The sequence below is a fragment of the Ursus americanus genome, chromosome 17 (genome assembly GCF_024610735.1).
Source record: "Ursus americanus isolate L20-20 chromosome 17, mUrsAme1.1.p, whole genome shotgun sequence".
NCBI classification, from domain to species: Eukaryota; Metazoa; Chordata; class Mammalia; order Carnivora; family Ursidae; genus Ursus; species Ursus americanus.
The window spans coordinates 19983963-20010085 of record NC_142143.1 but is presented as its reverse complement, the minus strand read 5'-3'; the positions used below and the strand labels follow the sequence as shown (position 1 = coordinate 20010085).

Sequence of the window (26123 nt, the reverse complement as noted above, 5' to 3'; positions counted from 1 at the left end):
TTAGAGGGTGAAGGAGAAAAGGAAAATCAAAGAGTAGATGTTCTGCATCAAAATATATAATGTATAATGCAAGGGAAACCAATTTATAAGCCTCTAAAATAGCCAACCTCTGGATCCCCACAAGTCAGATTGATGCCAACCCAGCCACATTTTGTGAACATTTAAAAGGGTCATTGAAAAAGACATGAAATTCACAGGCTGGCCTTAGAATCCTAGTTAAATCCTCCGCAGGAAATAAGAAATGAAAAGGGTTTCATGTTAATGCAAAGATCAAGACTTATGGGTGTTTTTTAAGAGAAAAAGACAGATGAAAGCTGACACGTTCCTGCTCTTAACTTAAACCTTTGCTATGCCTGTGTTGTTTATCTTGAAGTTTCTTAGACAAGTGATTGTAGGTTTTAAATTCTTCTGGAGTAGAGCCTGATTTACATGTATAATTTTCCCTTTGCTTCTCACCTGCCTAAGAGAGTACCTAGCACACACAATGCAGGAGCATCTCACAATTTTCAGGTGGATAGGTACATGAATGGATAAGGAGGTGGCTAGAAGAATCAAAGAAACACAGGGTATGTGCCTGAGGTTTTGCTTTACTTCAAAGGGATATAGGTAAATAGAAGAGGAAGGTTTCCCACTACTCATTTTCATGCTGGTTACATTTCCTGATGTTCTTTCTTGCTTTAGAACATATTTTTTAGCAGGGTTCTCAAAGTCAGAAGCACCTGGGCACCCATCAGGATCTCTAGGGAATAGAACCAAGATTCATATCTTTATAAGTATTTTAAAATATATAATAAATGAGGGATGATAGCCTGTGGGATCACAAAGGCACTCAGCCATCTCTGTCACAAATTTGAGAGGCCTTTTTTGATATGTTTGGGCATTGGTTCACTGAATAATTAATTCATTCAGCAGTCTCTGATTTGATGTCTACTTCTTGCCAGGCACTGTCTGGGTCCAGAGGATATAAAAATAAATAACACAGTCTTTAGCCCAACCTAGTAAAAACAGAGAGACCATTTTAAATAATTGTACACAATATGATAGGCGTGACTTAGAAGAAAGAGTGCTCCATACTGTGGATTTGGAGGGAGGTTCTAAAAAATAAGAATTGAACACACACAAAAATGCTCGAGATGGGTCTTGAAGGATAACATTGTCCAGGTGGGGGGAACAGATCTCAAGAGAGAATAATTTATAAAAGTATATGGGCATGGGGCACCTGGGGGGCTCCGTTGGTTAAGCGTCCCACTCTTGATTTTGGCTCAGGTCATGATCTCAGGGTGGTGAGATCAAGTCCTGCATCAGGCTTTACACTGGGCATGGAGCCTGCTTGACAGTCTCTCTCTCTGTCTGCCTCTGCCCCTCTCCACCCTGTATATGGCATGAACAGAATGGAGTGTCTGAAGAATTACAGGTAGTTTTCTGTGAATGAGCATAGGGTGGAAAAAGCAGAGGGATAGCTGGAAGGAAGAAAACCTAAGAATCAGGCCTCGGTGGGATCAAGAGGGTAGTTTGGGCAGTTCCATTATGCCGGTGGGTGATGAAGAATTAAAAAAGGTCTTGAACATCATGGGCGGTGGGGATTTCTTTCTCTTTGAGAATTGTCATGCTGCACGGACAACATCCCTTTAATGAATGTAAGACTTGAGGAGTGCTGGCTGTCCAGTTGGAAATGATTGGTATAATCAGAAGAAAAAAAAATCCCTAAAGATGGATGCTTCCCTAAGGTGACACTAATGGGTTTAAAGTAATCAGAGGTAGCTGGATAATGAGCTCTAGGGCTTATAATATGATTTTATGGTTTTCCAAACGCAGTCCAAAATCCCATGTGACTTCTTGGTTTTGCAGAATATTTGATATTGTGTTTGCCTAGGAGTAAGAGAATAATAGATATTTGTGTGTGTGTGTGTGTGTGTGTGTGTGTGTGTGTGTGTGTCTACATGAATGTAGTGGAAAAAGGGAGAGCAAAAATTAGGAGTTTAATAAATAATGATCAAAGTGGAAAAGAAGTCTTAAAAATACTTTGTGCTCAGGATAAAGCCCAGAGTCCTAAGCTGGCTCACTAGCTCCTGCTTCCCTTCCCTGTTGAGTGCTTCACCTACAATGAACTGTTTTGACCTTCTTAACTCAAAGCGTCCTCTTGTCTCCTGTTGTACAAGGTCTTCCCTCTGCCTGGTGTACTCTTTCCCTTAGACTCCCTTCTTTCAGGTTTTGTCAGAGGCATTTCCTTCAGAAAGCCTCCCAAGATTTCCAACCTTAGATGTGCATTTCAAAAATAACATTCTGTGTGCACTTGGGAGATGGATTGGAGGTGAGCAAGGGTAGAACCAGGGAGATTGGTTATATTACTTCTTGGTTTTAGAACTCAATTCTGGGTGAGGTACATTCTTCTATATCTTGATAATATATTTTTTTCCTATCATAACTCTTGATATAGGACTATATAGACAGTAAATTCTTGAAAGGCTATGTCTGCATCATCAATTTTGAGTCTTATAGTTGGTGCTTAATAATGATTTGTTAAATGAGAAATGAATTGATAAAAATGAAAATAGAACAATCATGTTGAAGAAAGAATATAGATGGTGTGATGCTAGCTCATTGCACACTCCTCTCAGACCAAATTCAACCCATTCTCTCCTTCAGTGTGGTCCACTTCCATTGTCCCTGGTCTAGTAAATGGCACTAATATTTGTGCAGTGGTTGAAACCACATTCAGGAAGCTATTTTAGACATCTCCTTCACCTCCACTTTCTGCATTCACTACATCTCCAAAGTCTGATGATTTTATAAGCTGAGTGTCTCTGTAATCTAACAACTTCTCTCAATGTCTACCATCATTATCTCACTTCTGAAACCTAGAAGTAATGTAACAGATCTCCCTGGTTCTATCCTTGCCCACCTCCAATCCATTCTCCCAAATGCATACAGAATGATGTTTTCAAAATGCATTTCTAATCATGTTACTTGATCCTGTTTAAAAACCTTAGGATAAATATCAAAATTATTGATGTGACCTACAAGGCCTTAGATAGCCTGACCACGTGGTCAACTCCTCTCCAACCTTATCTGCCTTCACTGTCTTCCACCCTCCCTTCTTATCATCTAGATACATACAGCCTCTCTCAGTTCTTTGGATGCACTCTCCTTCAGGGAATTTGCACATGCTGTTTTCTCTCTTGGATTCTCTTCCCACTTCTTCCCTCTTCCCCTAGTTTACTCTTATTCAGTCTTCAAAACCCAGCTTCAGAACTCTTCCCAGAGAAGCCTTCCTCTCTTCCTTCCAAAGACTAGGTCTCCTTGCTATATTCTCTTTAAGTCACATGTTTCTATGTAACATTTTTTTATTTGAAATTCTATAATTTTGTAATTATTTGGGAATTATATGATTAATCCTTAAACCCTCCAGGTAAACTAAACTCCATGGAGGCATATACCATGTCTGTTTTTACTCACAATTATATCTCTAATACTTAACACAACGCTAAGGGGGGGAGTGATTTTGTAGGAAGTTTTTATGGGCCAGGCTAAGAAGTGGTGTACAGCACTTAAACCCACATTTCATGGGCTAGAATTCAGTCATGTACTTACCCCTACTCAAGGGATGCTAACATAACTAGTCTATCTGTGTGCCCAAGAGGGGAAAGGAAGCAGGTTTCCTGAACAACTCAGCTGTCTCTCTCAGTGATGGAGTAGGAATTCAAATTCAGACGGGGAGGCTCGAGATTCCACACTCTTTTTTTTTTTTTTTTTAAGATTTTTATTTATTTATTTGACAGAGACAGAGACAGCCAATGAGAGAGGGAACACAAGCAGGGGGAGTGGGAGAGGAAGAAGCAGGCTCATAGCGGAGGAGCCTGATGTGGGGCTCGATCCCATAACGCCGGGATCACGCCCTGAGCCGAAGGCAGACGCTTTTAACCACTGTGCCACCCAGGCGCCCCGAGATTCCACACTCTTAAGCATTACACTCTACTATAGGATTTTTCAACTTTTGTGCTGTTGACATTTTGGACTGAATAACTCTGTTGTAGGGAGCTGTCCTGTGTGTTATAGTGTGGTTAGTAAATCATTGTCCTCTCTCCATTTGATGCTAGCAGCCTTTCCCTCCCGCCTTAGTTGTGAAAATCAAAAATGTTCCAAACATTGCCAAATTTTCCTAGGTTGGGGGCAGGGGAGAGGAAGGGCTCAAAATCACAGCACTCTCTCCACTTGAGAACCACTGCTTTACTGGCTTTTATTACATGACACCCTTCGGGCAGGACCACCCACTCTCTGACATCAATTAAACTCTAGATGAATCTGATAATTATGACAGACAATTCGACTTAAGATTTAATTTTTTCCTCTTCACCTCCTTGCCTGTGAATGTTGGCCTGCTTAAATATCATCACCCTTCATTCTTACAATGGCATTTGCAGTAATATCCTTGGGGCAGTTACTTTTTAAGGTTGATACTCAAAGATTTGTGCTGGTAGAGAAAAGGCAATGTAGATAAGATGCGTGCCATTTTTTATAATAGATATACAATATATTCTTTCAATAAATAGATCAATTCTGAATTGCCTTTCAAGAAATGTTTGTGTTAGATAGAAGCGGGAAATGTTTCTCCTTGTAATTTTATTCCTGTTATTACCATTAGTTTATTTTTATGAAAACCTATAAAAAATGAAGTGAAATTAAATATTGACCATTTCCTAATAGAAGATTCTGGAATTTGTTTGTTGTACGTGCATTTGTTTAAATAGGTACTTATTCGTACACACGCCCCACGCCTGTTGTTGTGGATGCTTGGGAATCAACAGTGAACAAATAGGCCAAGATCCTTGTTCTCCTGGAGCTCACCTTATAGCTGGGGCTGACTGGCAATTAAGTATAAACCAGTGGTTCTCAATAGGTGCATGATTTTGCAAGGTCTGGAAGCATTTTTGGTTGTCACAACTGGCAGCAGAGAGTGCTACTGGTATCTAGGGGATGGAGGGCTAAACATCACTCAGTACACAAGCAGTTCCCACAACAAAGAGGTCTCTGGCCCTGTATGTCAGTAGTGTTGAGGTAAACATTTAAAAAAATCAATTGTAAAGCATGTTAGACTGTGATGGATACTATGGAAAAAGAGAAAAAGAGGAGTAGGGGTTAAAAATGAAGAACTCTGGCATGGGGATGTGAGTGCAGGTTAGATTTTCAAAAGATGGTGTTTATATTCTTCTGTAGGCCTCAGATAGAAGGTGTGATTAGAAAAAAAGACTTAAAAGAGATAAGAAGGGGGAATGGAGAGGGGGTTCTAGGTAAGGGAACAGCCAAAGCACAGGCCCTAATCTGTGAGCACATGTGGGTGAAAGTAAGACAAGACCGGCAGCAGGGATGAGTTAGAAGGGAAAGAGGGAGGCTGATTATATACAGCCATGGCTTTTACAAAGGAAAGCGATAGTCTAATTAACTGTTGAAAATACCATTCCAGCTCCTTTAAGAACAGACTGTAGAAAGCAAGAGTAGAAGCAGGAACCAGTTAGGAGACAACTGCAGACATCCCAGTGAGAGATGATGTATTTATTTATATATGTGTATATATATTTTTACATTTCTAGCTTTTAAAAGTCTATAGTAACAATAGATATCACATATAACTCAGTATCAATCCTTTTCCTTGCAAAGCTTGGTTGTACACAAAACATTTTAGCATGTGTCCTATGCATGTGTGAAATAGACATTATAGAAAGACCCCTTGAGATGAAATTTGCTTACATGCCTTTCTCCCCCTGCTAGACTATGAGCTCCTGAGGGCCAGAAGTTCCTGCCTGGTAGCCAGTGACACCCAGGCTATGATTATGATCATAAGACCAACGGAACAGGAAAGGCCGTAGCAGAGTTGGGAGTTGGCACTGTTGCCACTGCAGGAAGACAGAGCCGGGACTCTAGAATCTTGTTCTATCATCTAAACCCAGAACGTCCATATGAAAAGTTGAAAACCATAGTCAACTAGTCAGTTGTGGTCCCCATATTCTACTTGAATTTCCCCCTGGATTGTTGATTTATTTTTGGTCTCAGTTTTGCTAATAGACTATCTTCCCTATCCAGTTTTGTGGCTATTAAATTCTGCTCTCAGGGTTAATGCCCGACCCCAAGACACTTAACTCCTACATCATACATTTTAATGCACATGTCATGTGTGTGTGGGAAATGTCAAGTGGGTACATCAGAAGGCCACTTGACATTTAAATTGGCTTATATTCTTTTTTCTCCCTTTCCAGACCATGATCTAGGGAATAACAAAACAACACAGCTCTTTGTGCCCAAGAAAGAACTAACCATGGACATCTTGGTGCTGGGGCCAGTGAGGGCTGGTAAGGACAGAAGAAAGTTACTGAAGGGTGGTTGATGGGAGGTTCCCTGGAACCTCTCTTTGATTGCCTTTGGAATAAGCCAGCAAACCATGGCAGTGAGGCATGGACTGTAGTTATAAGTCAACTGGCTGTCTAACAGCTGTCTTCAAGTAGTGGTAGCAACAATTGCAATGATAAAAGGTGGTAGTAGCCACCATTTATCTGTAACTCTGTATTCCAAAGTTGTGTCATAGATGCATTACAACTCTGAGGGTACAGGTGTATGATGAGGGTCAGAGAGACTGAGTGGCTTGCTCATAGTCACTCCAGTCAGTGGCAGATTAGCGAACAGAAGTGTGTCTTCTCCACAATGCTGATACCTCAGGTATGTGCCACATGGGCAAAGCCAAAGTAGTTTCTCTTCCAGCTGCATTACACTAGTGTAAACAGGTGCATGTAAATATACCTGATTATGCTTGGAGTTTGTTAAAGCATTTGAGATGGGGTAAACAGACAAATAAAATGGTAAAATATAAGTAAATATTCTGAACTAAGGAGAATATAATTTAGAGTAGGCATTCAAGTTCAGGGGGAAAAAAAAACAGGCTTAGATTTGTAGCCCTCAATGGCCTGTCTATCTGTAATGGGTGATAAATGAGCCAGCAAATTGGGCTTTAAGCATAGTGGGTAGAGCAGAGGGAGAAACACAGTAAGTCACATAATTCTAATTGTCAGGAAGAAACCCAATCCCTTAGTGAAGCAGAACTTTTCTTAGCATTTTCCTAGCATTTGCAAGAAATAAAATTCTTGCACAGGGAAAGAGGGAAGGCTGTGAATAAAGCAGTGAACAATTTCCTTAGCAACCTCCTTCAAGCAAACATCTTGTAGGGCTTTTCCATGAGCTGTTTTTGGTAGGTCCCTCAGCATGGTTCTGGAGAATTAATTGCTTGGGGCTATAACATTTTGGAGGAGTTTAGACATCAGCAAAATATTGCAGCATATCCTGAACTAACCTCATGTAAATCTTTTTTGTTTGAACTACATTCTGCAAGAATTACAGCTGAGAATTGATTAAAAAGCAAATAGCTTCATGTTCCATTTCAATGTATATTTGTGTTTGAGAAACAATAAAAGCAAATCTGTGGGTATACATTTTTATAAATCATTGTGTAATACCATTTGGTTGTTTTACATGATTTCACCTCCATATCGCTTATCAGCCATAATTGTATGGGAGCCTAAGAGTCCGACTCCACAGAAAGCTCTCCTACTATAGCCATTATGTGGGGCCCAAGGCTATCAGCATTAGGGTCAGTCATTCATTGGAGTACTGTAATTCCAGAAGACCCCTCTCAAAACTCAGACAATTTCAGAGAAAGTAATTCAATACAACAGTGGGGATTTTGTTGAATATTAGGCCTGTGAATAAGGTAAAGTCATTATCCCTATTTTTATAGAGGACGAAACAAGCACAGAGAGGTTAGATAACTTGCCCAAGGAAATAGTTGATAAGTAGTGGGACTTGGATTCTAAGGTAAGACACTCTGGCTCCAGTCTTATCCTCAAACATTATATATCAGTTCTCTATCGCTGCTATAAAAAATCACCATGAATTTCGTGGCTTAACACAACACAAGTGTGCTGTGGTCCTGCAGGTTAGAAGTCTGCCATGGGTCCCACCAGACTAAAATTAAGGTGTGGCAGGGCTGCATTCTTCTGTAGAGGCTCTGGGGGAAAACCTGTTTCTTTGCCCTCTCCAGTTTCTGGAGGCTGCTGCATTCTTGCCTCTGGGCCCCTCCCTTCCTCTGCAAAGCCAGCAACGGCCAGCAACGGCCAGCAACGGCCAGCAACGGCCGCTGAGTTCTTCTCACATCACATCATTTCACTCTGACCCTGCTCTGTCATCCCACCTCCTTCCTCTTCCATTTTTAAGAACCCTGTGATTACACTGGGCCTGCCTGAATGGTCCAGGATAATCTCCCTACCTTAAAGTCAGCTGACAAGTAACCTTAGTTCTATCTGAAATATTAATTCTTTTTTGCCATATAAAATAGTCATACCTAGAGATTAGGATGTTGACATTATTCCGCCTAGCACGACTATATAAACTGGCCAATATGCAAAGCCCTGAGGGTCCAGAACAAAAGATAGGTAAGTTTGGGTAGAAGGAAAAGAAAAGGAAGAGAGGGTTGTGGCAATAGGATTTAGGGACAGTCAGTGAAATGGCTTGTGTAAAATATTTAGTCCAGTACCTGGCCCATAGAAAACACTCAATAATTAATAGATATGGTGATGATGATGATGAAAACACTCAATAATTAATAGATATGGTGTTGATGATGATGATGATGGAGAAGAAGAAAGAAAAGAAGGACCACAAGTACAATGAGAATTCTTGGGAGAATCTCTGAAAAGTTGCAGTCGACGTATAAAGGGCAAGTTTGAGGTGACAGAGACTATTTTTTGCAAAGTTAAATATCTGACCTTAACTGGAATAGCATTCCTTTCAAGCTAAATGTTTTCCCTGTTGTGGATATGTTATGGAGCGAATGTTCATGCCCCACCCCCCAGATTCATATGTTGACACCTAATCCCCACTGTGATAGTATTAGGAAGTGAGACCTCTAAGAGGTGATGAGGTAATGACGGTGGAGCCCTCATGAAAGGGATTAGTGCCTTAAAGAAGAGACCAGAGAGCTAGCTTACTGTCCACATGGGAGAATACAACCAGAAGTTTACAACCAGTAGAGGACCCTCACCAGACCTTGACCATACTAGCACCCTGATTTCAGATTTCCAGTCTCCTGAAGATAAATTTCAGTTGTTGAGAAGCCACGTCCCAGTCTATGGTAATTTTTTATAGCAGCCCCAACTGACTAAAGGCAGGATACACCACCATTTCACATTTATCAGTAATATAGGTACATTTGTTTTATCTTTTTTTTTGAGGGTTTTTTTATTTCTTAATAATTTTTTATTGTTATGCTAGTCACCGTACAGTATATCCTTAGTTTTTGATGTAGTGTTCCATGATTCAGTATTTGCGTATAACACCCAGTGCACCACGCAATATTTGTTTTCTAACTCCTGTCAACATGGATGGCTGAAGCTACAGATTATTCCAGCATGTGCCTTTTTTTATATTTTCTGTTTAGAGTTTTTCTGGTGTTTTCATCAATCTGAAATCTTTAGAGAGTCCTTTAGGCAAAGAGATACTGATATTGATTTAGATAGGATTAATGTTCTTTTAGTCCCCCCATGACTTAGAGCAGGTCTCACAACACATGTTTTAGTGCAATCACTTATTTGGCATTAGGGTCCTCAATATGCAGGTGGTTTTTATTGATCCAGAAAGTCAGGAGAAACCTACCTCTCTCCCGGAAAGTTTTAGACTTGAGTTGAAAATGAGACAAGCCACACAGCCTGAGATTTATGTTTCTTTTTTTTTTCATAATAATATTTTTTATTATGTTAGTTACCATACATTACAGCCCTAGTTTTTGATGTAAAGTTCCATGATTCATTACTTGCGTATAACACCCAGTGCACCATGCAATACGTGCCCTCCTTAATACCCATCACCAGCCCATCCCATTCCCCCCGCCAAAGCCCTCAGTTTGTTTTCCAGAGTCCATAGTCTCTCATGGTTCATTCCCCCTTCTGTTTACCCCCCCTTTCTTCTTCCCTTTCTTCTCCTACCGATCTTCCTACTTCTTATGTTAATAAATGAGTGAAACCATATGATAATTGTCTTTCTCTGCTTGACTTATTTCACTTAGCATTATCTCCTCCAGTCCTGTCCATGTTGCAGCAAATGTTGAGAAATCGTTCTTTTTGATGGCTGAGTAATATTCCATTGTATATATGGACCACGTCTTCTTAATCCAGTCATCTGTTGAAGGGCATCTCGGCTCCTTCCACGATTTAGCTATTGTGGACACTGCTGCTATGAACATTGGGGTGCATATGGCCCTTCTCTTCACTACGTCTGTATCCTTGGGGTAAATACCCAGTGGTGCAATTGCTGAAATCAGAATAATTGGTGGTTTTTTGATTTTGGTTTTGTTTTATTGGTTTGTTTTTTGGTGTCAAGTTATATCAGTTCTTTATATATTTTAGAATATTAACCCCTTATTGGATATATCATTTGCAAATATCTTCTCCCATTGAGTGGGTTGTCTTTTCATTTTGTTGATGGTTTCTTTGCTGTGCAAAAGCTTTTTCAGTGTAGTCCCGATAATTTATTTGTGCACTTCTTTCTCTTGTCCAAGGAGAGAGATCTAGCAAAATGTTGCTAAGGGTGATATCCAAGAGATTACTGCCTGTGTTCTCTTCTAGGAATTTTATAGTTTTAGGTCTCACATTTAGGTCTTTAGCCCATTTGTGTATGGTTGAAGAAAGTAGTCTAGTTTCATTCTTTTGTATGTAGCTGTCCAGTTTTCCCTGTATCAGTTATTGAAAAGACTTTCTTTTCCCCGCTATATATTCTTGCCTCCTTCATTGTAGGTTAATTGACCATCTAAGCATGGGTTTACTTCTGAATTCTCATTCTGTTCCATGGATCTGTGTGTTTGTTTCTGTGCCAGTACCGTACTGTTTGATTACTATATCTTTGTAGTGTATCTTGAAATCTGGGATTATGATACCTCTAGCTTCGTTCTTCTTCCTCAAGATTGCTTTGGATATTCAGGGTCTTTTGTGGTTCCATACAAATTTTTAGTATTAATTTGTTCTAGTTCTATGAAAAATGCTGTTGGTATTTTGATAGGAATTGCATCAGTTCTGTAGATTGTTTCGGGTAGTATGAACATTTTAATAATATTAATTCTTCCAGTCCATCAGTATGGAATATCTTTCTATTTGGTGGTGTCATGTTCAATTTCTTTTATCAATTCATTCAACAACTGCTTTTAATGTATTGTGTGTCAAGTATTATGCTGTAGTAGAGAATGTTATTTTGTGTTCATATATATATTTATATATGTGAACATTTTTAATTTAAATTTTTAACTTGAGCATATTAAATTTGATGAGAAAGATACTGTTTTACTCACAAAATGGTAGAAAGTCAATTTAAAGCATTTATAGGAAAAGGAAAGTTTTGCCAAATTTACATATAATAAAATAATCAAGGGTTAACAAAAGGGAAGCAAAAGGACTAGGGCTGCATTTGTGGATGGGTTGTATGCTGAATAATCACATTGTGCATTACATCATCTGGAACAATGGTCAGGAGAAACAAGGGAGATCAGTGGGGGAGCTCTGTGCTGCCTGTTCTTTATTCATTGTCTTATTTGACACTTGCAATAATCCTGCAACTTAATTTGATTATCCTTACTTTACAGAAGGTAGAACCCAGGCTCGGAAAAGTTAAGTACTTTACCCAGGGCTACACAGTAACAAGCAGACTTTGGGGTTAGAACCTAAATCTGTCTGATTTCGAACCCATGCTCTTTCCAAGATACCACAGTCAACATTCATCAAGCACTCACCAGGCTACTCATGAGACTAGTAGTGTTGTTATATCCATTTAGAAATGGAGAAGTGGAACAGAGAGGGTTAGTCAGTTATCTGAGTTACTGAGCTGGCAGAAGCAGGAAATCCTCCTGAACAATCAGATTCCACAAGCTCACTGTTACCTGCTCTGCTAGCATACTCAAACCCAGGCTCTCATATTTATCTTCATTAGGATTTGGGGAAGAAAGACAATAGATTTATCTCTTTTAAACCTGCACTCTTGAATCTAAAGGCAGGGCAGGCCTGCTTATAACAATTGTAAGGCTTGGGGCAAGAGTACAAACGAAGCTTATAGACCATATGTCTAAATAATTAAAAGTAATAAATCATGTTAACAAGTACAACAGTTTCTTTTACTACCTTGACAAATACACCTGCATAAAGACCTGTGAAAGTCTAAGTTCTCAGGATTCTTAGAAATCCGTTCCATTGGTGGGGTGTGGGGAAAATTGCCCCCCCCCCATGGCCTGCCCTCTTCTCTTCCTATCCCCAGCTCTGTCCCACACTGAGGGACCTCAGGCTCACGTATTTGGACACCCAAGCCCCATGCCCGGGTGCCATCCATGTCCTCTGCAAACATCTTAGCTACTTGGTAAGCATAGAACTGTCTTTAGGAGGTAGGTCTGAGAAGCCCACAAAGACCAGAAATGGCCTTGGTGATTTGGGGGCAGCCTGCAGGTGGGCACATCCTCTTGGCCTGGCCAATACCTCACCCTGTGGGAAGCAGTACATGTCAGGAGGCTGATTTATGAGCCCTCTAAAATCCAGAGCCTGGGCCTGGACAAGGGGCCTCTTACATCTGAGAATGGCACTGGGTGTGGGGGACAGAAGCTAAACCCATGGCCTTTGTGAATAGTACTTTATTCAAATGACTGCTAATTTACAACCATGTTTTAGAAATGTCTTTATCCCTGGAAATAAATTTGATTTTTCTCATTTCCCGCTTCTCTCACCCCCAGTACAACACCCATACCATCAGTTTTTGTTTTCCGCTCCTGATTAATGATATCACCACTGCATGTTGACCAACTTTGACACTGCCCTCTTCCTCATCGTCCACCATCACCACTCAGTCCTTTTGGTCTTAGCTCCTCCTTTCTGACCTCACTGCCAGTGTCTTAGTGAAAGTGGCCACCAACTCTTGCATGAACAATTATAAGTGTGCTCAACTTCATCTTTTCCCCACTCCCATATCCACCACACCCATGTTGCTGGGGCACATGCAAGGCTCCTACCACTCGCCCACATAGCACCTTTGTACAATTAGGACACCCTTCCTCTAAGAATTCACAGCCCACAGATTGACAAGCAGAATATCTTGGATTTCTACCCATCCTTATCCCTTAGCCAGGCACCCTTCCTCATCCCTTAGCAGTGAATAAAATGCACTGCCACAGGTGGTAGCATTGCTTCCTTGCTTGACAGCTTTCAAAGATTCCCTAATGCCTTTGGGATCAAGTCCAAACTCCTTAGGGCATGGCACACAAAACTGCTTTCCTCCCCTCCTCCCAGACTCCTGGGCTGGATGTGCGGAAAGTTCTTACCACACGGCCCTGGAGGCTACCTAACTATCCCGGGACTCCTGTTACATGTTCGTAAGGTGTGCTCTTCCTGCTCACTCTCTGTTGAAACCCTGTTCTTCCCTCAGGAACTAGTTCAGATGTTGTCATCTTTGCGAAACCCCTTGTGTCTCATGCAGATGGCATTAGACTTCTGGGCCCATTAGCCTTTGTAAATACTGTGATTACAGCAGTGATTACATTGTACCACGATTATTTGTTTCCATATCTCTGTGTTGCACAAAGCACAGTTCAGCCAAAAGTAATTAGAAGGGATTTCCAGTTTTTACTCGAGTTTCTCAAAGGACACAAAAAAAGCCAAGTGCATGGTCTCAGCAACCACTTGTTATCATCCTTCTTTCTTCCTTCACACCTTCCCTTACGACCACTGACAAAGACGTCTCTCCTCCACTGAAGTCTCCACAGCCTTTCGCTCCTCTCCTCCCCACAAGCCTCACCCTTCTGTCCCATCACTTTGTTATGTGGACTGGCATAGCTTCTCCACAAGGAAGGAAAAAAATCCATCTTCTTCGGGATGGAGTAAATTAAGCCATAAATTGCAGGGTTGCCTTTGTTGGGTTAGAGACGGGCCAGTCAGATTACGCTAGGTCCTACTGCACTAACATCCCTCCACTCCCAGTGTCTTACTCAGAGCGGCCAAGCATGGAAATGGGATGTGAAATTGTCCTTCTCCCCAGGAGGAGGGACTGCAAGTCCATGGTAATGGGTAGGGATATATAATCTTCACAAAGAAAAGCAGCAAGTTGGGAATAAAAAGCAATCTACCCAGGAATACCTTATGTTAGTATCATTTTGTCCTGTCACATTTATACAGCACATTAGTCGGGGAGCTCTCCTAGGGTTCAGGTGATGTCTTGCACTGTTTTGCTTTGTTTTGAACACCCTCCATGTTTTTAGGAAAGAACGTTTCCATAAAAGTTAGCAAAGACAGGCAGAAGAGAGACAAACTCTGTAGGGTAGAAATCAGACTTGGAATTGAAATATTTCGAAATTCAAATTCAGAAACCATCGTGATACCACGGTGATATTCCTGTCAGATTAACAAGCAGGATAAGTAGACGGTTGTTTACGTTGTATACGATTTCAAAGAGAGAGAAGGTGTTTTCCCCAAAGGATGTTTCCCTTTCTAGCTCCCTGGACCTCTCAGGCTCCACTCAGGAAAACTGATACCCAGGAGCTGTTTCAGCAGAGAGGTTAATGTGGGGAATCACTTAAATAGGTATCAGAGAACTAAAATGTCATACAGGGAGCACTGAGTCCGCACAGATACTAACTGCAGGAGGTGTGGGAAGAAGCCAGTGCCCCTAGGGCTAGGGGGTCTGAAGGAAGAAGTTGGGTTGATCAGAACCTGCGAGCTCAGGGAAGGTTGCCCGCGGGAGCTGACCCCACACCTCTGAGGAGGAAATGTTACCCTTCTCGTGCCAGTACCTCTGGGTTGTGCGGGAGTCCGGTGAGTCGAGTTTGGGGTGGTTTTTTTTTGTAAGATGGGAACTGGAACCAACTGCCACTTTGAGGTTGAAGAATCACTGTGGGAGCAACGTTGTCAGGACACTCGGCTAACAAGTAAGACCAGATCCCTTCACCTGCATTTGTTCCCCTTCCAGTCTCCCTGTAGTGCCTCCCACTGGCAGAACAGATCAGAGAGCCAGTCACAAGTGGAGCTGTAGTTGGCAGAGTCCCTGCTCCAGCGTTACAGAAGAGGGAGCTAAGAGAGAACTTGGTGACGGTACAGCCCCTAGTACCTGGAGTTTTACAATGTGAACTTTAATCCTTTGGCTAAAGTCATCTGCATTTAAAATAAATGCCCCTGGGAAAGATGAAAGTTTTATTGTTATTCTTCATTTACAACCTATTATGAGTAAGCTTATCAGCTCTTTTCTAGAGATTTAAAAATAAAGAAGAGGAGGGGCGCCTGGGTGGCTCAATTAACAGTCTGCCTTTGGCTCAGGTCATGATTTCAGGGTCCTGGGATCGAGCCCCACATTGGGCTCCCTGCTCAGTGGGGAGCCTGCTTCTCCCTCTCCCCCTGACCCCCACTCATGCTTGCTTACTCTCTCTCTCTCTGTCTCTCAAATAAATAAATCTTTAAAAAAAAAAAAAAAAGCTAAGAGGGAGTGCTTTGGCTCTAGCAGGGATAGATCAAGGATTTCACTAAGCTGGAAGAGGGGGTGGAATGTTAAAAAAGAAAAAAGACCAGGGAATTATGGAGAATAAATTTTTACCAACTTTCAAGTTTTGTGGATGCTTGGCAAGGTTTCTAGGTCTTTGCTGACCACAGCAAGATAGATGAACTGCAAGAAAGTAGATAGATCTGCCCCTTTGGTCAGCACTCAGTCCTACTCAGAGCCAGTAAGGGAATATAAAAATAAGACCCATGACCAAGACCAGACTAAGACAACAGTCACAGATGTGTCACTGAATGATCAATTTATGCAGTGATAATTGCCTTAGTAAATCAGGCAAAACCTTACTATTGACTCAATTACAGTAGCACCCTAATTAGTAGAGAGCTGAGGCCTGGGTTATTCTAAATTGGATTTTTCTGCTCTGAGGATTAATTAGGAAATCACTAGGTTTCCAAACTTGTTTTTATAGATTTTTTAAAAAATGATTTCCTCTTCATTCTGGCTCACTTTTGAATGGGAAGGAACAGTGATCTCTAATAAATGTAACTACTGCAATACTTTCGTGTTTTCATCCTGAATATCCATTTTGGCTCAGGCAGCATCAGGCACAGGCTCTGTGACAGGCACTGTGTAGGGCTGGACAAGGATGAATGAATCACAGCGTCTGTCCTTAACGCTTAGTGGTTGAGCTCACACAGGCTCTGGAGTCTGTGAGACCTGGGCCCCGAATGCCAGCGCTGCAACTCACAAGCTGTATGATTCTGAGCTTCAATTTCTTTATGTGGAAATTGGGATTCATAATAATACCCACGTAATGTGAAAATTAGCACAATATATAAACGCCTGTGGTAAATGTTCAATGAATTTGTCTACTAATAATACATGTACCTTACAAATGAATAGATAATTTTGCCATATGTGCATTCTATATATGTTGATTTTCACTGTCCATTGCTAAAGATGGAGGTAATTTAGGACCGGTCTGGATTGCTAGCAGTCCCAAGATAACGCTTTTTTCTCTCGTCCTCTTTTCTCCTCTTTCCTACAACCTTCCTTTTCCTTTTCTTGCCTGCAATCTTCTGGGTTTATAAGAAGTAATTCCATCTAGCCTTGAGGCAGCTTCTTCCTCCAGAACTGGAGAAAATTAATTTCTTTTGTTTAAGCCACCTAACGTTACTGTGGTACTTTGTCATAGAATCTATAGCAAACTAGTACACATAGTTATTGTGTTTCATTCTTTATGATCGTTTGGTCATAAAAACTTTTCCCTCGGAATTTTGAAGGTCTTCCTCCTCTGATTCCAAAACTCAGTATCGCTGCTTGGGACTTCAAAGACGTTCCAATTCCTAATTCTCTCAATTGTAACCTGTTTTCTCCCCTGTGTGAGTTTGTATGGTTTTCTCTTTGTCCCCAGTGTTCCGAAATATCACAGAAACATATCTTGAGGTGGCTCTCAGTTCATCTGTTTTATTGAATCAGCAGTGGACCCTTTTAACTTGAATACTCTTTTTCAGTTCAGGAAAATATTCTTGAGTAATTTTTGAATCTTGCATATGATTTATCCCTTTTTCTTTCTTTATGGAATTCCTAGCTGATCCTCTCATGTCTGTCTTTTCTCTCCTTTTTATTAATCTGTAAAGTTTTGCTCTAGGAGATTTTTCTCAGCTTACTTTCTGGAAGATTTCAACTTATTTTCAAATGCTTCTATTAAGTTTTCAAATTGTGCTATCATTTTGTTTTAATTTACAAGGGCCATTTGATTTTCATAATGTTCTGGCTTTTTAAAAATCGTATTTTGAGCTTTTTTCACAATTACAACATCTTAACTTTCTGAGCATAATGATATTTTTAATGTTTCATCACTCCACATGGCCTAATATCCTCTAACATGTTTCTTTCTATTTTTTACTGTCTTTATAATTCTCTATCTTTCATTAATGAATTTCTTCAGATACCCAGTAATCTTTGGCTGTCCACATTAAAGAATAGGAAATGCGAAAACTTGAGTATAATTTCAGAGTAAATGGGTGGGGCTGTCAACTGGTAGTTTTGTTGTAGGGAGATGGCTGGGCGGCGGGGGGGCGGGGGGGGTGCATTTTGGAGTCTCCAATCTCTCCCTCTTCAGATCTTTCATCTTAAGCTGGTCAGATTCCCCAGAGAAGTCTCTGCCAGTGTCCTCCCTGGAAAGTCAAAACCTGGCTGCCAATGTTCTGGAGCCTAAGCTGATGAAGACAGTTGGGAATTTCGGCTTCCAGGATGCAAACATTCACTTGGTCCTCCAGTTTTCACTATGGCTCCCTTACCCCTAACCATGTCTGACGTCTTACAGTTCAGGGGCTGCATTATTACCCTATGCAGAAACAAAAACCAAAACCAAAAACCCTCACAAAACACAACTCCTCCAGGCTTCTGTTAAAGTACAGGTGAAGATCTCAGGATCTAACTTCTTCCTAAACAGCTTTCAACCAGTGCTTATTTTAGCAACCCCTTCACCCGGCTTCTAGAGGCCACTGGTGCCCCAGTTCTAAAATTTTATGAGATGTTGTAGTTTAAATATGATTGTTCTTGGTCTTGCCCAGAGCTGGTTTAGAAATCTGCTAAGTCTGTTACTACCTGTCAGTCTGCTTCTCACATTCCAACATTTTGTTGCTGTTGCTTTCTGCTGTCTTTGTTCCTTAAGGGTTTATACCTGTATGTAAATGTGCACACAGCCCCATTAAGCTCCCTGCTCAGTTAGGAGTCTGCTTCTCACTCTCCCTCTGCCTGTCCCCCTGCTTGTGCTCTCCCTCTCTCTCAAATAAATAAATAAAATCTTAAAAAAAGTAAACACACACATTACTGTTATTTTCATGGGGGTATTGAGAGCCAAATTAAATGCAGGGGTTTAATTTCCCATCTTTACCTGGAAGTCTCAAGAGTAAGTATTTCTTAGTTTGTATTTAACGTTCACATAGTAAAGATGATGTCATAAAGTGCAATTAGAAATGACCAATAGAATAAGAAAATGTCTCACATTGCTTTAAATTTCAGCACCTTATCACCTTAATGCTATGAAGAGGCTTAAAAGTCTTTACCGAACAGTCAGAACTCTGAATATTATGTATATTATATATTTGGCCTGATAGTTATCTCATCCTTTTACCAAAAACAATTATACTTAAGAAGTTAGTTATTGCACTGCGGTGCCTAAAGCCCAAAAAAAAAAACCTCTCAAAATAGGCCTTGTCACATAAAAAATTAATTGGTTGCTTTGTTCCTCCTTAGATTTTTCATTAATTTGAGGACATAATTTAAGTGACAGTTAACTGTACCACCTTTGCTTCTCCCTGTTAAAAAATAAATCACTATTTAAAAGTCTAGTTAAGAAAGTTTTCTGAAATATTTTTCAAAGCGTTAGCTTTCACTTTTCTTTTTGCATTATGAAATAATACAACTTTAGCCTTCAGAAAAGACTGGCGTTTTGGTCACCTATTACTACATAACAGTCTATCACAAAATTTAATTTAAAACACATTTTATTTGCTCATGATTCTTTTATTTCAGCAGTTGTGCTGGGTTAAGCTGGCCAGTTCTTCCACTGGTTCCATGTAGAGTCAGTATGTGGTTGCAATCATTCTACAGGGGAAGGTGGGTAGACAGTGAACATGTAGATACATCTCCTCCCACCCCCTAGAAAGTAAAACATAAGAAAAATACAATAAAACAAGGTAATGGAAGACAGAGAGACTTGAGGGACAGGAGAGTAACTATCCTAGCTAAGGTATTAAAGGTGACATTTAAGTTGAGACCCAACTTGTTGGGTTGGAAAGAAATGTTGGAAAGAAACAAGTTGTGCAAAAATCTGGGAGTTGCATGAACAACAGCCCTGGATGGTGTCACGCTGGGTTTTTTCAAGGGCAGAGGAAAGGCAATGTTGCTGGTTTATAATGAGCAAGAGGAAGAGGAGAAGAGGTGAGCACATTGGTGTAGGCAGGACCAGACCATGTGCCTGGAGCATGTAGACCATGGGAAGGAGTTTTGGTTTTATTCCAAATTCCAAATCTAGGGGAAGTTGGTGAGGAGTTTTAAGCAGAAGAGGGATGAGATTTTATTTGTTTTTAAAGATCCTTGCTATGTAGAGAAAGAACTGATGGGAGAAAGTGAAATTGGAGGAGTTAGGAGATTATTATAATGCTCTTGGAAACAACTTCAAAGCAAAGAGGGTGATAAAAGATCAGATTCAGGATAACATTTCGGAAGAGGAACTCAGAGAATGTGATTGGATATTGAACATGAGAGAAAGAGAGGATAGAGGATGCATCTCAAGTTTGTGACTTGAGAAATTGGGTTTTTACCATATAATGGTATAGATCTAGAGTTCTGTTTGGGACATGTTGGGTTTGAGTTGTCTCTTTGACTTGTGTGGAGTCCAGTCATCTACCAGCTATGTTTGATGGTCTATCTCAATACTTTATAGTCTCACTTTGTGATTAACCCCCTCCTTGGGCAACTAAGACATTACGACCCACATTTTTCTGACAAGTAACTGGGTCCCAAAGAAGCTCATTGACTTCCTTGTACACAGGTCTATAGGGCATTTTCATCCCTTACTCACTCTCCTGGTCCAGTTTTTGTAGTCAAAGGGAGAGGCAGGATAAGGATCCCATTACTGAGGCTTTGCCTATATACTCAAATTTTCATTCATGTTTGAGGCAACTGGCTATCTCCTAGCCACATGTGGCTATTTATATTTTAATTTTAATCAGTTAAAATTAAGTAAAAGTAAAAATTTACTTTCTCATTGTGCTATCCACAGTTTAAGTGTTCAGTAGCGACATGTGACTAGTGGCTACAATATTGGGCAGCATAGATAAAGAACATTTTCATTATCTCAGAAATTCCTTTTCAGCAACAGTGGACTCTAGCTAATTTGTACTAAATTAATTGTGAAGAAAGTGTAGTCATATCTTAATAGCTATTGCCTAAGAGGAAAGTTAAAAAAAATGAGTTGGTATTTGCTTTAAAATAACACATTTAATGGTAAGCTGGTTTTATACCCAGCTCTAATGAACACCTTTCCCCAAATCACACCCCTTGAATGTTCGTGTTTCTCATTTTATCTGGTAAGAATAGAGGAGCCTCTATTCTCTATATAAAGAAACTAGGTTCTTTCCACCTTTGCATTACCCTCACTCAAAATACATACTGCATAACACCCACATTCCTTTGTACCCACTGCTCACCTCCACATGTAACACTCTCAGTGAACAGTTCTTTGCACAGAACAAGCCAAACATTTACAGAATGTTTACAACCAGCATATCACAGTACTTTACAACACTGCTGTGGACGGTTGGCTTCAGAACAGAGTGCTAATAACCACAGCCTCAGGGAGTCTGTAGCTAAAACATAATTTCATTGAATATTCTCTTCCGGTTTTTGCCCTTCCTAGCATGGAGGAGATTGGGAGGCTCATCAAGTGAAAACTGAGGGCTGCTCACCTCCAGAGAAAGCAGGAGAGTAGAGACCCTAGAGGGGAATCTGTAGGAATTTAAGGCTCAGGTTTGCCTGTTACTTGATGACAGATCAGCAAGGCCTTCCTCATAGGGCAAGATGAAATCATCCAGAAAGTCCCTTTCACACATACATGCATACAGGCAGGCATGTGCTCTCAGCAGTTCCTTTTACAAATGAATGGGAAAATTTGGAACCGACAGATGGGTTTTGAATCCTTCCTCAGTTATGTGACTTTGGGCATATTACATAACTGCTCCAAAGGGTAGGATAAGTAGATATCTGTGCAGAGCCTCGATCGCATAATTATTCCTCTGCCAATTCAGTTTATTCCTCTCCTTATCCTTCAGGGTGAAGGAGAGAACAAAACTAGAACAGAAATTGCATTTTCCCTTTAAAAATTTCTTTTAAAAAATATTTCATGTTTTTTTATAGGTAGTACTTACATATGATAAAAATTTCCAAAGTATGTCAGTGAAGTTTCCTTCCTTTCCAGCCACCTAGTTCTCCCCAGAGGCAGCTAGTATTTCTGGTTGTCTGTGTGTCCTTTCCATAGTCATCCTGTGCATGTGCAAGCAAATAAATACATCATTACATTTATATCTACTTCCTTATATGTGTGTGTTTTTCTCTTTGATGCAAATAGCTGTGAGGCACCTGGGTGGCTCAGTTGGTGAAGCATCTGCCTTTGCCTCAGGTCATGATCCCAGGGTCCTGGGATCGAGCCCCATGTCTGACTCCCTGTTCAGTGGGGAGTCCTCCTCTCCCTCTGCCCCTTCCTTGCTTGTGCACTCTCTCTCTCAAGTAAATAAATAAAACCTAAAAAACAAAACAAAACAAAACCCAAATAGCTATGTGACTATTTTGAACTTTGTTTGCTCCTGGAGTAACTTGAAAATTTTTTTATATCTACATTGAACACCCTTAATCTCTTTACAGATGCAGAGTATTTCATTGTCGAGTCGTACAATAATTTATCTTTACCCCCACTGATGAATTAAGTCATTTTTAGAACTTTGCTATGATAACCCATGGCATAATGAGTGTTTTTTATTATCTGTCACTTTGCACATGGGTAAATGTATTTGTAGAATAAATTTTTAAAAGAATTGCTGGTCAGAAGATATGTATATATTATATATAATGTAATAATTATAGTTATTATTATAAATGTGTATATAAAATATATATAATTTTGATAGACTTGGTCAAATGGTCCTTACAGAATTTGTACTAGTTTGCTGACCCACCAGTAAGGTAGGAAAGCAGTTTCTAAGGCTCACACCAGAGCGCTGACACCTCAGAGACTGAGCCCCCAAGTCTTATGTTTGCCAGAACAGCTCAGCTTACATTGTCCACGTGTGTGTGCATGTGCCTATGTGTGTGATTTTGTTTGAAGAAAGTTGTTTTGGCTAAATGGCTAAGAAAAGCTTGAGAGCAATGATATCAAGAATCATCACTGTGCCTTCTCTTAGCCCTTCAGTTTGAAAGAGTGACAGAGAAAATGAGATTGTTCGACACCCTGTAAGAAAATCCTTTGGCAGTGTGGCGAGAATGATTCAGGTGGTAGTTGGAAAGGTGAAATAGGTAGAAATATTTCCAGAAGAAGTAGATGCCAAGGTATAAGGAGATGGTATTTAGTCACATAGCCCCCAATGTTAGCAGGTGTCCTCCAGATGGTCAGTTCATTTGAGCCCATCGTAAGGGCTAGTCACGTGCCAAGCCCTGTACTAGCGCAGGGAATACAGAGATGAGCATGGCTGGTCCCTGCCCTCAAGAAGCTCATCCAGAGAAGTCAGGTATGTAAGCAGACAGTTTCTATATGATGTCATAGAAGCAACAGCAATGATGACAGCTAACTCTGAGAGCTTATTAAACACTAGACAGTGGGGTTCTGCAAGGCTTGCCATCTCTCTTGATTCTACCAAAATGCTATGAGAGTAATTACAGTGTTATCCCCATTTCACAGATGAGGAAACCAAAACCCAGGGAAGTTGAGGGACAGTCTCAGTACCACATAGTAAGTGACAGAACTAGGGTTTAGTCTGTGGACTGTCTCAAAGTCTTAAGGGGAAGGAGGGGTAATGTTAGAACTTAAGGCTCATTTTCCTCCTGCATTAAATGATTTCCTCCTTCCCTCTCTTATTGTAGCACCACATTACTTTTCAGGGGGCGGACACGGGGTTAAGGTAGACCCTTAAAGGGAGATGTGCCCTGTGCCGAGGCTCAAAGAATAAGTGGAAGCAAGGAAAACATTCCAGGCAGGGCAACTCTTGGGCTGATCTGAAGGAGAGTCAGCCTCCAGGAGTCAGGAAGTTTCTGGCACAGGGAGACAGGTGAGTGGAGTGGGTGAGAGGGTGGCCTCTGGAGCCAGACTGCCCGAGTTGAAATCCTGGCTCTCCCCTTTAGTTGAGTGACTTTGGGAACATCACTCACCTTCTCTGATTCTTCACCTGCACGATGGAGCTAGAAAATGCTATGTCCTGGGTTATTGCAAGGGTTGAATGAGTTAATGTATCTGGAGCGCTTAGAATAGTGCCTGGCACGTGCCCTATATATTTGTTCCCACTATAGAATCTCCAGGCTCCAGGTACAACCTAGATATAAGGAAGAGGAAAACAAAATCTTGAACCTCATCTGCAGTGCTTATTATAGAGAACTATTACATGAGCTCACACAATGTAATGTGGTGCTATAAAAGGAGAAGAAAGCAGAAAACCACTTAATAGAGGAGGGACATGGGCTTTTAGGCCAGAATTGTCCTGTCAAGTATGGTCATTCTTATCAGCTTTCAGCCATCATCTGGTATTGTGAGTCAAAAATGAGCTTTTTTATTTGTTTCTTTATGGCATCTTTATTTGGTATTAAAATGGAATGGTCTATCTTAAATAAGGTGAAAAGGCAGAGGAGGATAAAATAAAAGGAACTGCATTCAGCGTAACTTTGGTTTTCCTCTCCTCCACTTTGATGCAATAATATGTTTTCAGAAAACCCTGAAGAAAATACCAGCTAAGCTCTGCAGCTTCCTCATTCACCCACATAGCATTTATCTCTCATCCACCAAGTCAAATTACTTTTTCTGAGAACAGTATTCTATAACAGAATCCTAGGGAAGTGAAAGTGAGAGGAAAATACTTCTCCAGGGAATCGCTCATGTGATTTACATTTTATTTTCAAATTCTCTGGCCTTTGTCCCCTTTGTATACTATCCCAAACTCAAATTCCCAGCTGTTCCCAAACCAGACCCCATGCCTGGACTATCTTCCCTAGCTCAGTTTTCTCTCTTCCTCCTGACATTTGAACAACTCTTGGGAATCCATCTTCTTGAAGAAAACATTTAATAGCAATTTCCCCAACATAAATCCCAATGGCCCTCACTTACTGCTATTCAAAAACATATACCTGTGTTTGTACCAGCCACTCACTAGATGCTGGGGCTACAGAAATTAGTATGATTCAGCCTTTTGTCCTGAATGAGTTCACGGTCTTCTGTGGGACAGAGACATGCAAAGGGAGGTTGATCCTGCCCGTCTCTGCCATATGATCAAGTTCATTTCCTTTATGGTTTGTCTTTCCCGCTAGACTGTAAGGCTCTCAAGAACAAAGATTTTATCTGTTTTGTTTACTGCTGTATAATCAGTACCCTAGACAAAGCCCTCAATAAACATTTGCTGAATGAATGAATGAATGAATGAATGAATGAATGAATGAAAAAACAAGTGACAATACAGAATAATTGATAAATCGATGTGCTTACAAGATAAGAAGTAGCACAGAGGAGGGAATACTGAATTCTTTGCAGGAAAGGAGTGGAGTTGGAGGGGTGAGGAGAGGTGACTTCTGAGCTGGGTTTTGAAGGCAGTGGCTGCCACCATTGGTATGCCTTGCACGGCATCCCCACTCTTAGGAGGTACCTCATTAAAGTTTGCTGAAGTTAATAAACTTCACAATTTATGAAGCAATTATACTTACAGTATGTCTAATACTGTACCATTTAACACATTTCTGGGAAGGGAAGACATGGCCACTTCATGCTGGTTATTGTGGTCCTGAAAGCTCTGTCACCTGGAAAACCTCTCAGTTCTCCGTGGGGTAGGAGTATCCCCTGGAAAACCCAGTGTCTTGGTGTGTGTGGATATGAGCCCTGTGAGAAGCTTTAGAGGCTGGGTCGTCCACTGGCTGAGAAAGAAAGCAATTTTAAGTATATGTTTTAGGAGAGGAGTCCCATCCAGCAAGGAACATGGGAAAGGAACAGACAGAGGCCCTGAGCCAGACCAGAGCTTATTCCCTAATTCCTATATCCACCACCCAAACCAGTTTCACGTCTTAAAATGTCTGAAAAACCAGATGGTTATGACATGGAAGGGGAGGGGCTGGGGAGACGAAAGGAGATAAAAACAAAATACATTTTTAGTTGGATTTATCTAATGACCTTACTGAGGGAAAAAAAATTATTTTATTTTAAGGTTTACTTAATTGCATTTAGTTCCAGCTCCTTCCCGGCATAATTATGTTAATGCTCAGGAGACTAAGAACCAAAACTACTGAGGGGTGTGAGCCTCTTGCCTCTGGTGTGATCTCTGGGCTCTCTCATGCTGTTCCAGACCTACCCGCTCTGTGACTGACGGAAGACCCCTCTGTATGAGTCACACCACATTACGTCACAGATTAGGCTCCTCACCTCCAGTTAACCTTCAGCTTGTGTTTTCAATGTGTGCAGCTTCATCATACACAACAAAGACACTTTCTTCAACAATGCCACAAGAAGTAGAATCGTACATCATATTTTACAAAGAATAAAGTATGAAGAAGGAAAAAACAAAATTGGTAAGTAGTATATTAGTATAACAAGCTACATCAGATTTGGGGGATTACAGACTTTTTTCTTTGGTTTTATAAAGCTTATATCAATTCTAGAACCACTCATCATTTATAAAATCTCTACTTCTTTGATGGATAACTCACAAGTGTAAAAATCTTAATATCATCCTTAGATCTCTTTAAAATAGCATGTTACCTCATTTACCTAAGATCATGGAGAATTTCTCTCAATTCAGCAAATATTTATGGTGTGCTCATTACGT

At 40.6% G+C, this 26123-nt stretch overlaps 1 protein-coding gene across 2 annotated transcripts in view; it reads left to right on the top strand.

Annotated features, from left to right (window-relative positions):
- Positions 1-26123, top strand: part of ANO4 (anoctamin 4) — a 219396-nt gene that overhangs the window by 88591 nt on the left and 104682 nt on the right. For both annotated transcript variants that reach the window (XM_045779921.2, XM_087868824.1), the window contains one exon: positions 25760-25866. In XM_045779921.2, the coding sequence (XP_045635877.1) occupies positions 25760-25866 (107 nt within the window). The remainder of the gene's footprint in view (positions 1-25759; positions 25867-26123) is intronic.